The sequence below is a fragment of the Eptatretus burgeri genome, chromosome 10, assembly GCF_056783735.1.
Source record: "Eptatretus burgeri isolate ZD-2024b chromosome 10, Ebu_testis_v1, whole genome shotgun sequence".
Lineage (NCBI taxonomy): Eukaryota > Metazoa > Chordata > Myxini > Myxiniformes > Myxinidae > Eptatretus > Eptatretus burgeri.
This window is the reverse complement of record NC_140970.1, coordinates 55583522-55598384: the sequence shown is the minus strand read 5'-3', so window position 1 is coordinate 55598384 and position 14863 is coordinate 55583522. Positions and strand designations below refer to the sequence as shown.

Genomic DNA, 14863 nt, shown 5'->3' with positions numbered 1-14863 from the left:
ATTGACGGTCGTTGGAGGATGATCCAGAACTGCAGGGTCTACCGGAGTGCTCAGTTCCTCAATACTGACCACAGGCTTGTTGTAGCAACTCTAAAGCTGCACCTTAAATCCTGGAGAATGGTACCATCCCAGCCTAGGCTGGATGTTGCCAAGCTCAGGGATGAGAGAGTAGCTGAGGAGTTTGCGAACAGGCTGAGTGGACACTTGGGGGGTCTGGGTGCTTTGGGGGGTCCTGAAGAGTTGTGGAGCACCTTCAAGACCACCGTCCTTGATGTTGCCGGTGGATGCCTTGGAGTTCACCGCAGGGCAAAGAAGAGTTTTGTCTCTCAAGGGACACTGGATACCATTGACCAGAGTCGCAGGGCCAGGCTGAATGGCAGAGCTGAGCTGTTCAGGGAGCTGAGGCGTAAAACTGTACGTGCACTGAGGGTGGACAAGGAGGCCTATGTGCGAGGAATCTGTGAGGGGTAGAGCATCACCTGTGGACAGGTGATTCTCGTCCCGCTTACAGGGGAATTCGCGCATTACGTTCATCCAAGCCCATCCCTCGGAGCACTGCAGTTCGAGCAGAGAGTGGTAGGCTCTTGACAGAGGAGTCTGAAGTGAAGGCCCGCTGGGCCGGTTACTTTGAGCGGTTGTACCAGGCTGATCCCCCAGCTGTCGAGTTGGACGTCAAGGGTGTTACAATCCCTGTTGCTGACCCTCGAATCAACTGTGGTCCACCATCGCTTGTGGAAATACGGGCTGCGGTGAACCGGTTGAAACGGGGCAAAGCTCCAGGGATTTGTGGCATCCATGCTGAACTTCTCAAGGCTGGTGGAAATGCTGCACTCGTGTCGTTACATGCAGTTTTGTGCTCTGCCTGGAACACAGGCATCATCCCAACTGATTGGAAGAGGGGCCTTGTTGTCCCTCTCTGGAAAGGGAAGGGTGATCGCCAAGACTGCAACAACTACCGAGGGGTGACGCTGCTCTCAGTGCCGGGCAAGGTCTTTGCTCGGATAATTCTTGATAGGGTTCGCCACCATCTGCTTGAGCACCAGCGTCCAGAGCAGTCAGGCTTTACACCAAAGAGGTCAACGATTGACCGTATCCTTGCACTTCGTGTCCTCACCGAACGCAGACGAGAGTTTCGGCAGGGGCTGCTTGCAGCCTATGTTGATCTCTGTAAAGCGTTTGATTCAGTGAATCGGGATGTCCTCTGGAGGATTCTTGGTCTTCGTGGGGTGCCACTGAAACTGATCGATCTGATGTCTGAACTCTACTCTGGTACTGAGAGTGCTGTGAAGTGTGGTGGTACCATCTCTGACTTATTTCCAGTTGTTACTGGAGTTCGTCAGGGATGTGTACTTGCCCCCACACTTTTCAGCACTTGTATGGACTGGATTTTTGGGAGGATGTCGGAGAGATCAAGTTGCGGTGCATCGTTTGGCAATGTCAAGATCTCGGACCTTGATTTTGCAGATGATGCAGTCATCTTTGCGGAGACTTTAGACATCCTCTTGGGGGCCCTCGAGGTGCTGAATGAGGAGTCGGAGCCGTTGGGATTACGGATTTCTTGGGTCAAAACTAAGATCCAGGCTTTCGGTGACATCTTGGATGCTGCTGTCCTGTCTGTGTCTGTTTGTGGTGAGGATGTTGAGGTCGTGGATAGATTCACTTACCTTGGCAGTGATATTCATGTCTCCGCAGGTTGTGAGCCGGAGGTCAATAGACGTCTGGGTCGGGCCTGGGGAGTCATGGATTCACTGGATCATGGGGTGTGGCGCTGCCGGTACCTGTGCGGGAAGACGAAAGTCCGAGTCTTCAGGTCCTTGGTACTTCCAGTCTTGCTCTATGGGTGCGAGACTTGGACTTTGACCAAGGATCTGAGACGGAGACTTAATTCCTTTGGTACCAGGTCTCTTCGAAGAATCCTTGGTTATCGCTGGTCGGATTTTGTGTCCAACGAGTGGTTGCTGAGAGAGACTCGGATGAGATTTGTTACCTGCATAGTCCGTGAGCGTCAGCTGCGGCTGTATGGACATGTGGCTCGTTTTCCTGACGCTGATCCTGCTCACCAGATTCTCTCAGCGAGGGAGTCTCATGAGTGGAGGAGGCCAGTGGGCCGACCACGTGCCTCATGGTTGCAGCAGGTTGACCATCATCTCAAGGAGATGGGGATGGGCCTGGCATCTGCCTGGGGGATGGCCAGATGGAGGCCCCTGGAGTACCGGCGGAAAGTGGACGCAGCGACGCGCTGTTCTGGCACATGCTCCCATACCTGACCCTGAAGGATGACAGGCAGAGTCAACCTCACCTGGTATTAATTCAACAGCTGAGCGGGATTTGAACTCCGGACCCTCAGACCCAAAGCCCACCACCCTCACCATTAAGCCAACACCAGGCATGATATTGAATGATGTAAAAAAACAATAGCATGTCATCTGGCATTTTTTGACAGTGGAGTATAAAACTTTCATAATCAATTCTGCTTCAGATTGCTAAAATGCAACAAGCAGTACTGTATTGTGCTTGGTGTTGGCTTAATGGTTAGAGTGGTCGGCTTTGGATCCGAGGGTCCTGAGTTCAAATTCGGCTCAGCTGTTGAATTAATACCAGGTGGGGTTGACTCAGCCTGTTATCCTTCCGAGGCCGGCAAGATGAGTGCCAGCATGATGTTGGTATCCTGTGTCGGAGTGGCAACACGTCCAGGATTGTGCCCAATAGCCAAGGAGACTGCTTAAGCAGCACCAACGCTCTGCACAGAGTATGGTCCTATTAGCTCGTACTGTATTTGCATATTGTAGGCACTTTATTGCTTGTTACTTTCCTTTTATCCGACTCAGGACTTGCTCGATATGTTCTCTCAGTCATTCGTGCTTCACCTGCTCTGATGTGTCAAAGAGGGACAATAGCTAATATTCCCATTGTTTCCATCCTTGAGTCAAATGTGCCTGCTTATTTTTATCCACATTTACTGCCTGTGCAGCATGTTTTATAACGTTAACCAGACAATAACTTTTCTTTGAGTTACTGTTTTTAAATACAGAGATCTTGACCCGTGCAAGACTCGTGCAAGAGCATGGATTAGAGGTCAACACACCTACAGTGGAGCAGTGGGGAACAGGCAATTTAGGAAATGGGCAAGGAACAAACAGATGGCTATAGCATAGTAAGTAAGGACATATTATATAGAGAAGGTGTAAGTAGAGAAAAAGATGTGAGAGTTTTCAGGTGCATTTTCCCAAGTTCATTTTTAGCTCGCCTGTTCGAAGAACAGAGCTATAGCGATACCCCCGGCGTGAGCGTGAGCGTGAAAATGTTAAAGTTTTTGGTGCAAGTTATTTCCTTTCTAATGTTTTTATCTACCACACTTTTTTTACTGATTACAATATACAAATACATATATTGCTTTAAAATTATTTGGATCAGACTTCACTGCAATGCTTTATAAAAAATATTATTACATCTTTAAAAATGGATAAATGTATAAACAGGCGAGCATTGGGTGGCTTTGACACCAACTCTCTGGTTTTATTTACTTGTTGAGCAATCTCAATTGGATGATGTGTTCATTTTGTTACATTTCCGTGTGTTGTTTCAGGGCTTTTTATGGAGCCCAACTCGTATCACATGACTCCTTTTCACTTGCTCTTGTTTTCTCCTTTACTTTCATAGAGAACATCCTGGATTTTCTGTGTCAGCTTCCAGCATTTACAAATGTGTCCATGACAGTACGCCGGGAGCTCTGTGCAGTTATGAAGCTCGTCGTGATAGAGCACGCAAATTCTCTGGTTTTACGCCATGCACAAGAGGTAACAACAACTTCACTCATCCTGCATATTCAGTGCTTTGCACACTCCACAATGCTCACATCCATTCTTCTTGACATTAAATACGTTGCACTTTTGCCTTTCTATACCACCCCCTAGTCTTTGTTATTGTGCCCCCATAATATCATGCAGTACATCAGGTGCCCTGTCGTGTTGCCTCTGACCTGTGTTACATCCCATCATACATCTTGTGCTGTCTTCTGTCCTTCAGCTCGATTCTTGGTTTGTGATTTTGAACGGCAGCGTGGAGATTATTCGTCCAGATGGCCATCATGAAACATTGTGCATGGGAAACGCATTTGGCGTGACATTGTGTGCAGAAACACAGACAATGTTTGGAGATATGCACACCAAGGTTGATGATTGTGAGGTGCTGGAAAGACATTTTTGTTTGCTCTCATACATTATTATCAACGCATGCGGGGAAAGCTCTTTATACAACAGCCGAACACCGCATCAATTTGTTTTTTTCAGGTACACTCCATATATGTCAGCCAAAACACTGCCCTGGAATAAAAATAATATCATTCTTGGGTTTTATAATGTTTAAGATCATCATAAACACAGCTGTGATTCGACCAGCAGACGTAATTCATTACAGAATCCTGGTTAAATACACTTTCAATAGGTGGATAGAAAGATGCAAGTACATGGATAGACAGACTGACAAATACAATGCAATACTAGTTTGTGTGAGGGCTCCATCCTCAGACAAGATAAACAATAAATTTTATCAAATAAACGTCAGTAAAGAGATGTTTACACTGTGGGAAACAAGGCGCAGCTGCCTTATTGAGTATTATCCCTTCAAAAGAACAAAATGCAGATACATGGAGATAGCAAGAGACAATGTCTGACATGATTTTTACTTTGCACATTTTACAAGTAATCACTCAACTTCAACCAAATTCCTATAAAGTACTGCTATTAAGCATGATCCTATATAATTTGAGAAATAACTCATTGGAGAGCTTTCAAAATTACCCGTAATGCTCTTTTTTTAGTAATATTTGTAGATTGAAAAAAAACAGAAATGAGGAGGGGGTGGGATGAGGTGAGTGCAGAAGGATTGGGATATTTCATGTGATCCGAATGTTAATGTGAGAGGGTTCTCGGTTTTCATCTGTAAAGTTCAACACACAAGGCAAATGTAATAATTATTAAAGTCAGTTTTGATTCCGGGTTCATAATGATGGCATTTGTGGAATGTTTTGGTATTTGTCAGAAATAATTTTAATTCAAACAAGAGGAGAAAGCAAACTTAGATAATTTATTATTTTATTATCATGTTGCCCCTATTTTTACCGCTATCTTCGTGTGTCTATATTCTAACATTGCTAACTATTCATCGAAAGGTTGACTCCTCACTGACTAGCTGTTCTGTTTACTCCTCCTGTCTTGTCTTTTTCCTTTTCCTAGTTCATGTGTGTCACTCAACAGGACTTCTGCCGCATAGTAAGTCAGGTAGAGCGAAACACGCGACGGGAAGAGGAGGCTGGAGAGGTCGTGCTCGTGACAGAACACCGTCCTTTAGACTGCACAGGATCACCACAAGGATGTGTTGTAATACAGGTAGCTCATGAAGGTTAATGAAACAAGTTTATTTTTGGTAAATTCATCTTCGTTCCTTCAATCAACATATCATACTAGAGTGTAAAATTGTAATGTGTGTGTGTGTGTGTGTGTGTTTTGCAATATATATATATATATATATATATATATATATATATTATATACAGCATGAATAATCGCTTGGTGGGACAAAATCAAAACATTGCAAAAAGAACAGACATTACGAAAGCTTTTTGTCTTGCACTTCTCCGGGCACAGGCAAGAATACCAGACATGGAGACTCAAAACAAGTTGTGCTCAAACCTGATTCCTGATTGGCTCTTAGAACTGCTGCTGAGGTCAATATATTGTTGCAGACTTGGGGTTCGAGGTTCGCCACGAGGGGAAGCCCTCAGGTTCCTTCCAAACGCCCAGTCCTGTAGGCCAACGTGCCGCAGAATACTCCGCCGGCAGGTCGTTGAGCAACCACGGACGTCAATTAACTTTGTCAACTCTAATAGGGTTATCCGTCTAACTCCGTTTACCTGAGGAGATGACAAAATTAACTAAGTCTTGTGCCCTCAGCGCACACTTGGATTACTGCCGAGTGATACAGTGAGTGTATGCTGGATAATGAGAGCAAACCATGTGAGTAGGGTAAGAATACTGATTCTGGCTCACTTTTCCCCATGTAAATGAATGGGGGATTTTCAGCGATTTATATTTTTTTTCCCTAAAAATAAACCCCCCTTTTTATCCCAAGGTATATTTATTTGTCTCCCCTTTTAACTTGGAGGTTGAACCTCATTGAATTGAACACCTGGGGGTTGAACAGCTCACTCATTGAACCTATAAAGATTTGTTCATTCTCAAATTCCTTCAATAGTTTAATTTTCTTTGCACAATAATCCCCATCTAAAATATTGACAAACAAAACATTTGAATCTTTATATTTTTTAAGATACCCCATTTGTGTCATTACGAAATGATAAACTTCTCTTAATGCTCTCATCTGACCACCTCCTGAGCCACATATCATTTTGAGATTATAGTAAATTGTTTTTTCATTGTTCAATTGATAACCATCAAAGTTTTCAGTCCATTCAAGGATATTCATTTTTTTCTTTACATCCTCTAACTTACTAGTTTTTAAATTAATTCGCTTATTTGTTTTATTTACCTTTGTTTTAGTTATTTTTTCAATAAGACTTATTTGATATTTTTCACATTCATTATGTTTTCCATTTATATACCAAGACTGAGATTTTCTCCACTCTTTAGTTTGATTAATACTTGGTTTAACCATTTATATATTATGAAAAAACGCAGCCGTAGCCCTTAAAATAACCTAACTCATCTTCCCATCGTTAAAACATAATCTATTTTATACACTCTATCATACAATATCCATATGGAACACAATCTATTCCATTATCTAAAATAAATCTCTTATCATCAAAGGCTCCTAATGCCTTTTTATTTACTTCTTCACTATATATGTTATGTTTATAACTTCTTATTGTATTCATTTTCCTATACTCTTCTTTCTTATTCATCAAACAATTATAATAATTTCTAAAAGTTATTGATTTCTTTATTACATATTTCTTTATTCCCTTTAACCTCTTATCAATCTGTTCACCATACTTATAAGCATATGCCTTTGCTCTCAATCCAATAAACTCACTCATTACTTTTCCACCCAACTCATCCTTAAACTTACCAATAACCTTTTCATTCTTTTTGGAAAATAACTCACTCTTCTTGCTGAAATTACTTGTATCATATACTCCAATATTTTTCTTCATATCTTCATAAACATCATCAGTTTTTATATCTAGGATAAAACTATCAGTATCCATATACAACAATGAAACATTTTCACCATACTCTTTCTTTAAGTCATTATACAAATAATCATACATCAATATCTTTGATAAATCAAGAACTGCTGTTCCAATATAAATTGGTTTATCCATTACAATACTTTCCTTTTTCATATGAATTGCAGAAAAGTTCTCTGAAAAAACCTCTTCTCTCTCAAAACTTGGTTTATTTATCAATCTCGAAGCTTCTTTCCAAGATGTTGCGAATCTAATGTTTTGCCTGTTTCTAACATTTTCCATAGTCTTTCCAAATACAGCATTATTCATTAATTTATAAAAGTCCCCTTCAAATTTTACTTTTGTATTTGCTCTCATATCTGTATTGAATTGAATATACTTTTTCACCCAAGGACTTTGTTTAAATTTTAAAACTCTATGAATTTTAGCTACTCTCAATCCTTCTCTCAAAAACTGTTTTAAGCTTCTCTGATGTAAAACATATCCCTCTTTATCATAGAATGTTGTTAATAACTTTTCTGTTGATTTGCCTTTAATATTAAAACTTTTATGATAATCACTTAACCATTCTTTCTTTGGAGTTTCTTTCTCACATGCAAAAGGAAGATCTTTATGCTTATTATGAAGATCACTCGGGTACCTCAAATCAACTTCAAAATAATAACCTTCTTCTTCGTCATTCAATTCCTCTTGAGAAGAAATAACAATATTCATCAAAGCCTTTTCATAATCCTTTTCTTCCACCCACTCTAATTTACCATAAGGTAGAGATTGAGACATTGCCCATCCATACAAATTATTAGCATCAAAATACATCAAATAATTACTATCTTTTTCACTATCATAATTTGGAAGATATTTATTATTTGCTTTAGCATATCTTTTTGAACATACTTGTGATATTCCACCTCTCTTGGACTTCTCAATCATCAAAAGCATATCCACATCACTGATTAAATCTATATCTTGTTTTGTCATTTTCAACATTGCACTCCAAGCTAAACCAGGAGCTGTGAAATAGTGGGCAGGATCTAATCCATAACAATTTTTATTATGACAGAGTGATCTAAAAGCTTCAAACACATCAGCTAACAATAAAACATCTGTTTTTAGATATAAATCGTGATATTCTCCAAGGTTCTTTATCTTAAATATTTTCCATATTTCTTGTGCGTGTTTATATTCCTTATCACTTATCTCTTCTTCATAAAGGTTATTATAGAAACTTTCTTTTGAAGGAAGTTGTGTTTCTTTAAATCTCATAAATGAATCCATATAATCATAAGGATAAATTCCCTTACTTGTAAGAATTTTCTCTTTACTTTGAATTTCATTCCTTGTTTGAATTTCCTCTCTCGTAAGAATTCCTTCTTTAATCAGAATTTCATCTTTAATCTGAATTTCCTCTTTAGTTCGAATTTTCTTTATAATTAGAATTTCATCTTCAGTTAGAATTTCTTCATTAATTAGAGTTTCCTCTTTACTTTGAATTCTCTCTTTAATCTGAATTTCCTCTTGAGTGAGAATTTCCTCTTTTGGAAAGAATGAATTAAGATTTGGAAAAGAGTCCGTGGAGCTTAGATTTGATGCGAGGTAGGCTAGTGGTGTTCCCATAAACTTGTAAGAATCTAAAAACCTAATATGAGTTAAAGGTTTTGTGAATATCATTTTTGAAAATGAAATATACTTTTGACTTGTGTTTGTTATAGCAGAAATATTCCCTGGTGTTTTTGAAAGTTCATTTATAAATAGATGTGTATCATAGTTGGCGCTGTTGTGAAGAAAGACTGGAATAAAAGAAGGTAATTTATAATTAAGATTACAACAGGAATGAGCGGGACCTCTATATTTACCAGTAAGATGACAATGGTCTCTAACTTTAGACTCCTTAATTTCCCCCTCACAAATATGACAGATATTGTTCATTCTAAATTCTAATTTTTCTTCTTTGGTTAATTTCATCGGTTCATTTGTTTCTTTCATTAATTTAGTGAGTCTTATACAATCCTTTTCTAATCGTTTTACAAACTCTTGTGAAGCATTTTTTCCACGATAATGTTCAAGTTTGTTATACTTTTCTCCAACAGATGATTTGATATAATAACAGAAACCACAAGGAATATGTTTTTGATATTTATTTGTATATGGTTCTTTTGGATTAGGAGAAGCAGTATTTATCTTTTTAAGGATACATTCAAAATCAGCGTATATCACAAATGGGTGCATGATAGATTTATTATAATCTTCAAAATAAATCTTTTCACCAGGTTTAGGCATTGTAATTACAGCTGATTTATGATTACTACAATATTTTGAATGTTGTTCTAATCGTTCTTTTGTATGAAATGAATTAAGACATCGCTTACAAGGATATATTTTGTTTGCTGTTCTGAATACCTGAGAAGAGATTAATCTTGATAAATTATTGATGTATGTGTAATGTGAATTCTTTCCAACACTAAAATATAAAAGGTCAATGTGTGTTTCTTCATTTTTATAGTTGTTTGAAATTTTTAATATTTGAACTTTGTTTGTATCCGTTAATCCATATACATTAATAGAAAGATTATTCTTTTTCTCAAATTTAGGAATATCTGTTAATGGCATTGGGAATTTAAAATCTTTAATGTCCAAGGTATTCTCATATTTCATATATTGTTTTACTCTTTCTGAATTACATTTTGATGGATGTAAGTGAGCAAGAACAGACCAGAGAAAACATTTATTATCATTGTTCTTAATATTAACAACTGCCTTCTTTAGTTTTATTTCTTTTGGTAATTCAATATAAGAAGAAGCTTTAAGAGGGTTTGATTTTAGAATGTGTATATCTAAAAAGATGATTTTTTTAATATTGAATCCACTTCCTACCACTGTATTATCAACATCCTCCTCTTGTCTTGATAGTTCTTCATAAACCCCACTATTCAAAAAATCTTGAAATGATGTTATAAAATGAAGATCTGTTCTCATATAAGGAGTTTGTTCTTCATCTTGTCTTTTCATATTCATTTTCACTCCCATATAAAACTTTAAAGTTTTTATTTCTTTTAATGTCTTTTTAATAAATTTTTCAACATCGGGTTTCACTATTTCAATTGATTCAGCTATTGATGATGGACCGGGTTCTCCAAATTGAAAAATCCTTATTTTTATATGCCCTTTAAATGCCCCATCAGTGTTTTTAATATAATAGTCTCCCTTTACTTTAAACTCATTTTTCTTGTGTTTTTGTGATTGAAGATGTTGATTATAACTACTCTTCAAAACATCCTTTGAACAGATATCACAATGTTTTCTTTCCAACTCAAGAGGAGATATTTGATGAAATAGATTAAATGTGTGTTTGTTGGTTTGGAGGTGTTTTCTATAATGTTTATATTCGTGATTACAAACATCGCAGTACGTTGTATTCACCATATTTATAGAATAAAACTTTGCTTAAACTAAAATTTTCTTGATGAAAATTTTGTTTAATTTATAGGTGAATCTGTGCTTAAAAACATTTTATCCTCCAACTTTTTCACTTAATAAATACAATGTTTCAAGACACAAAAGACAAGTTTCAATCAATCTCTTCATCTGTTAAAGATACTGAGAAATATGTCAAGGATGTAAAATTGAACAAAGATAAATATAACAACTGTTGGATAAAAACTATTATGGTAAATAATATGAGTTCTTCAATTTCCTTCAGTGGAAGGGCTTTTAGTATACCTGGTAGAACATCAATTAAAGTATCTCTAACAAAAGTTTCTCCTCTCCTTCTAGTAATATATTCAAAACTAGAAAAAGCAATGAAACAAGAAAAAGTATCAAAGAACAAAAACCTTATGGATGAAGCTTTAGAAAGAAAAGATAAGACCATCTGTAATATGCAAGGAGAAATTTGTATTTTTTTCAACAACCTTAAAGATGTAAATCTTGATGAAATAAAGGATGTTAATATATCAGGTGAAATGACATTTCGTTCAATAGTAGTTAATGATAATTTTAAAATTACCTTTAATATAAAAAATGTTGTCGTTGAATCTGATAATGAAAAAAAGTATATCGATATCGATGGTAATATACAACTGAAAGTATAGATGAATTTCAGTTTAAGTAAAGTTTTACTTTATAAATATGCTAGACTTTCCTGATTCTCCATATGACAAATTTGAGAATTGTCCTGCGTGTGAAAGACAGGGATTAAACACAGAGTCAAAAGCCTATAAACAATGTATATTCTGTGATTATCTTCTAATTAATGATAATAAAAAATATAAAAAGGAAAATAATTCTTTTAGATTTACACCAAAAATGAATTACTTTACAAGATTGATTAGAGAAATGAATGTAAAGTATGAGGATGATAACACACCTTTCCTTACAAGGGAAGAAACTGAACGTATAAGAGAAATGTTCAAAGGATTGTTGTTGTATATTATTCATGGATGTAATTTTCAGGGAAATATCAACACAAGATATTGTATAAATAAAATAATGGATTATCTTGAAATTAAACCTGAACTTAGGATAAAATATAGAGTTTCTAAAAAAGCTAATAATAAATTAAATAACCTGTTTTTCAAATATATAAATGAATGATTTTTTACCTATTTGGGAAAATAAGATAAAATTTAACAACCATAAAAATCTCCCAAATTCATTAAGATGTCTCATAGTTGGTTCAAGTGGATGTGGAAAAACCTGCTTACTTTTAAAAATGCTCCTCACTCCCAACTTTTTAGATTATGATAATTTAATAATTTTCACAAAGTCGAGTTTTCAACCAGAGTATCAACTACTCTCACAAGGTTTTAATGCTGGTCTTCAAAAGAAGATATAATAGGTTTATTTAAACGTCAAAAAAACCTAAATGATTATAACATTGAAGATATAATTCAACTATTTTGTGATACACAGAGATGTAAAAAGAAATCAAATCTTATAACTTGTATTCTTAGTGATAATACGGATGATATACCGTCTCCCCAAGATTTGGATAAATCAAAAAAGAACCTCGTTATCTTTGATGATTGTGTTAATGAGAGAAACCAAACGGTAATGGACAGCTACTACACAAGAGGGAGACATTCTTCTTGTAATTGTATTTATCTTAGTCAATCGTACTTTCAACTTCCTCGTCGTTCCATCAGAAACAATGCTAATACTTTTATTTTATTCAAGTTAAATTCAATAGATATCAATAATTTTTGGAGAGATAATTGTTCTACATTATGTAGTAAAAAGAAATTTGAGGATTATATGAAGCACACGACTGAAAAATATAAATATATTGTTGTGAAACAAGATGAGATATTAAGGGATATATTTTTTGTTTTATAAACAATTACATATATAAATGACAACTATTATTATAAATCTTGTGGGTAAATCTGCTTCTGGAAAAAACTTTCATAAATCAAGGTTCTTGTGTAGTACAAATGAGAATATTGTAAATTTACTTAAAAAACACCCCGTGATACGCATTGTATCAACAACAACTAGAGCAATAAGACCTGGAGAAGTAAAAGGTGAAGATTATCACTATATTTCAGTGGAGGAACATATGCGATTGAGGAATGAAGGACAAATATTTGAGGAGGTTTCTCTTGGTACAACAAAATATTCACATTGTAAGAGTGAGTTAAAGAAACTAAAATCTGGTGGTGTTGGGATATTAGAAACTAATCCAGAAGGAACGAGACAAATTATTAAATATCTGAGCGGAGTGAAGATTTTATCATTCGGTTTTGATGTTGATGAAGAAACTCAACACAAACGTATGAAAAGCAGAGATGCAAGGATTAGTGAAGAAGAAATTACAACTCGCATTAATGTTAATAAAGAATTTGATGAAATATTTAAAGAAAAGGATTTATTTGAACACATCTACTTGAATGATGAAGAAAAGGAAAATTTCCCTGTTGATCTTTACAATTCATTAAATGATATTTTACAATAAATAAATGGATACAAAAGAAAGAGCAAGAAGATTTAAGGAACATCAAGAGTTGGTTTCAAAAGTTGTAAAACAACAGGAAGACATAAAGAAGAAACGCAGACAGAAACTAACGGGCGAAGAAGCATTTGAAAAAACAAGAGAAATTTTTTAAACCACTTTTAAAAACTTCCCAAGAAAAAATGAAAGATGTTTCCACAGTTCCCACAGTAGAATATACTCCTAGAAAGCTTCAAATGTTAAAAGATTTCAGTCAAATGACGGAGGAAGAATTAGAGCATATTGGAGAATTAGAACATGATGAAGGTTTATTTCAACAACTGGAAGAGATTAATCAACCCCCTGATTATATTGTGAATGCTGTTCAAAACAATGAATATTCAGCAGATTCAAAAACCAAAGCAGGACTCATTCCAACAGAACAACCAGCAATATTTCATCTTGTTCAAGAAAAGGTATTGATATTTAATGATGAATTAAGGTTCTTAAGTTCTGCTCAACCCCCTGTTAAACTAACTCCGAGATTAATGTTTCTTCTCACAAAAGATGGAAGACAAGGTTCAACTGTGAGGGATGAATCAAAGTATATTGATAAACCATTGGATATGGAAAATAATGATGATAGAGTATATATTGATTTGCTGAACACTCTAAATTATAAGGTTATTCTTTCTGGTAAAAGTAGGAAGAATGAGAAGGAGAAACACATTATTCAGGCTTTAAGTATCCTTGGTTCAGGTATTAGTTTTCTTCCAAATGACCCATCGCAATTAGTTAATAGACTGTTATTGTTGTTCGGCAGTAAGAAGGCTGGAAATAACAATTGTTTTAATGAAGCATCAGCCATTTTAGACCAGTTGATGAACATGAAAATAATTAATAAATCTCAATATAAAGACATTTTATCTCATATTAAATAAGATGAGAAGCACAATCCTGAGTTTTAATTTCACAACAAGCGACCACACATCTTCATTCCCATACCCACTACAACTTGACACAACAAAAGAATATGAGGCATCTTTATTGTCCATGGAGACTTATAATACCTTATTTAATATAACCGAGAAAAATGACAAGTTTAGTTATAATCCGGGAAGTGGATACAAAACGATAACAGTCTCACCCGGAGCATACGAGATTTCTCAAATATCTTCCGAAATTGCTCGTCTTATGAAAGAACAGGGTGATGAACCAAAAAATATTGTTATAAACATTCAAAAACATACTTCAAAATCAACGATTAAAGTTAAAAATAACTACAAGGTTGATTTCACAATTGATAATTCATTTAGAGAGTTATTAGGTTTCTCCTCAAAAAGATTGAAACTAATGGGACGTTTTACAGTGATAATGTCATTCAAATATCCTCAGGAATAAATTCGGTGTTAATTCACTGTGATTTGATTGATGGTGCTTATAATGATGGATTAAAAACAAATACAATATTTTCATTCAGCGCATACTCAACCCCAATTGGTTATAAATTCAATATGGAGCCTAAAAATTTGGTTTATCTACCTGTGTCAGGAAAAACCATACACAGAGTAAATTTTAGGATAACCGACCAAGATAATCGTGTGATTTCTTTTAATGGAGAAGTTATATCCATCAGAATTCACCTACGTGAAGTTTTTCAATAAATAAATACGATGGTTATTGTGAGGAAGCACGAGTTGGGAAAATATAAAATAATTACAGGGGAT

The 14863-nt window shown here is 35.8% G+C and overlaps 1 protein-coding gene across 5 annotated transcripts in view; it reads left to right on the top strand.

Annotated features, from left to right (window-relative positions):
* The window catches only part of LOC147018613 (rap guanine nucleotide exchange factor 2-like), a 213699-nt gene that overhangs the window by 76744 nt on the left and 122092 nt on the right, over positions 1–14863 (top strand). For all 5 annotated transcript variants that reach the window (XM_085898460.1, XM_085898458.1, XM_085898457.1 and 2 more), the window contains 3 exons: positions 3661–3797; positions 4027–4185; positions 5235–5387. In XM_085898460.1, coding sequence (XP_085754586.1) covers positions 3661–3797; positions 4027–4185; positions 5235–5387 — 449 coding nt within the window. The remainder of the gene's footprint in view (positions 1–3660; positions 3798–4026; positions 4186–5234; positions 5388–14863) is intronic.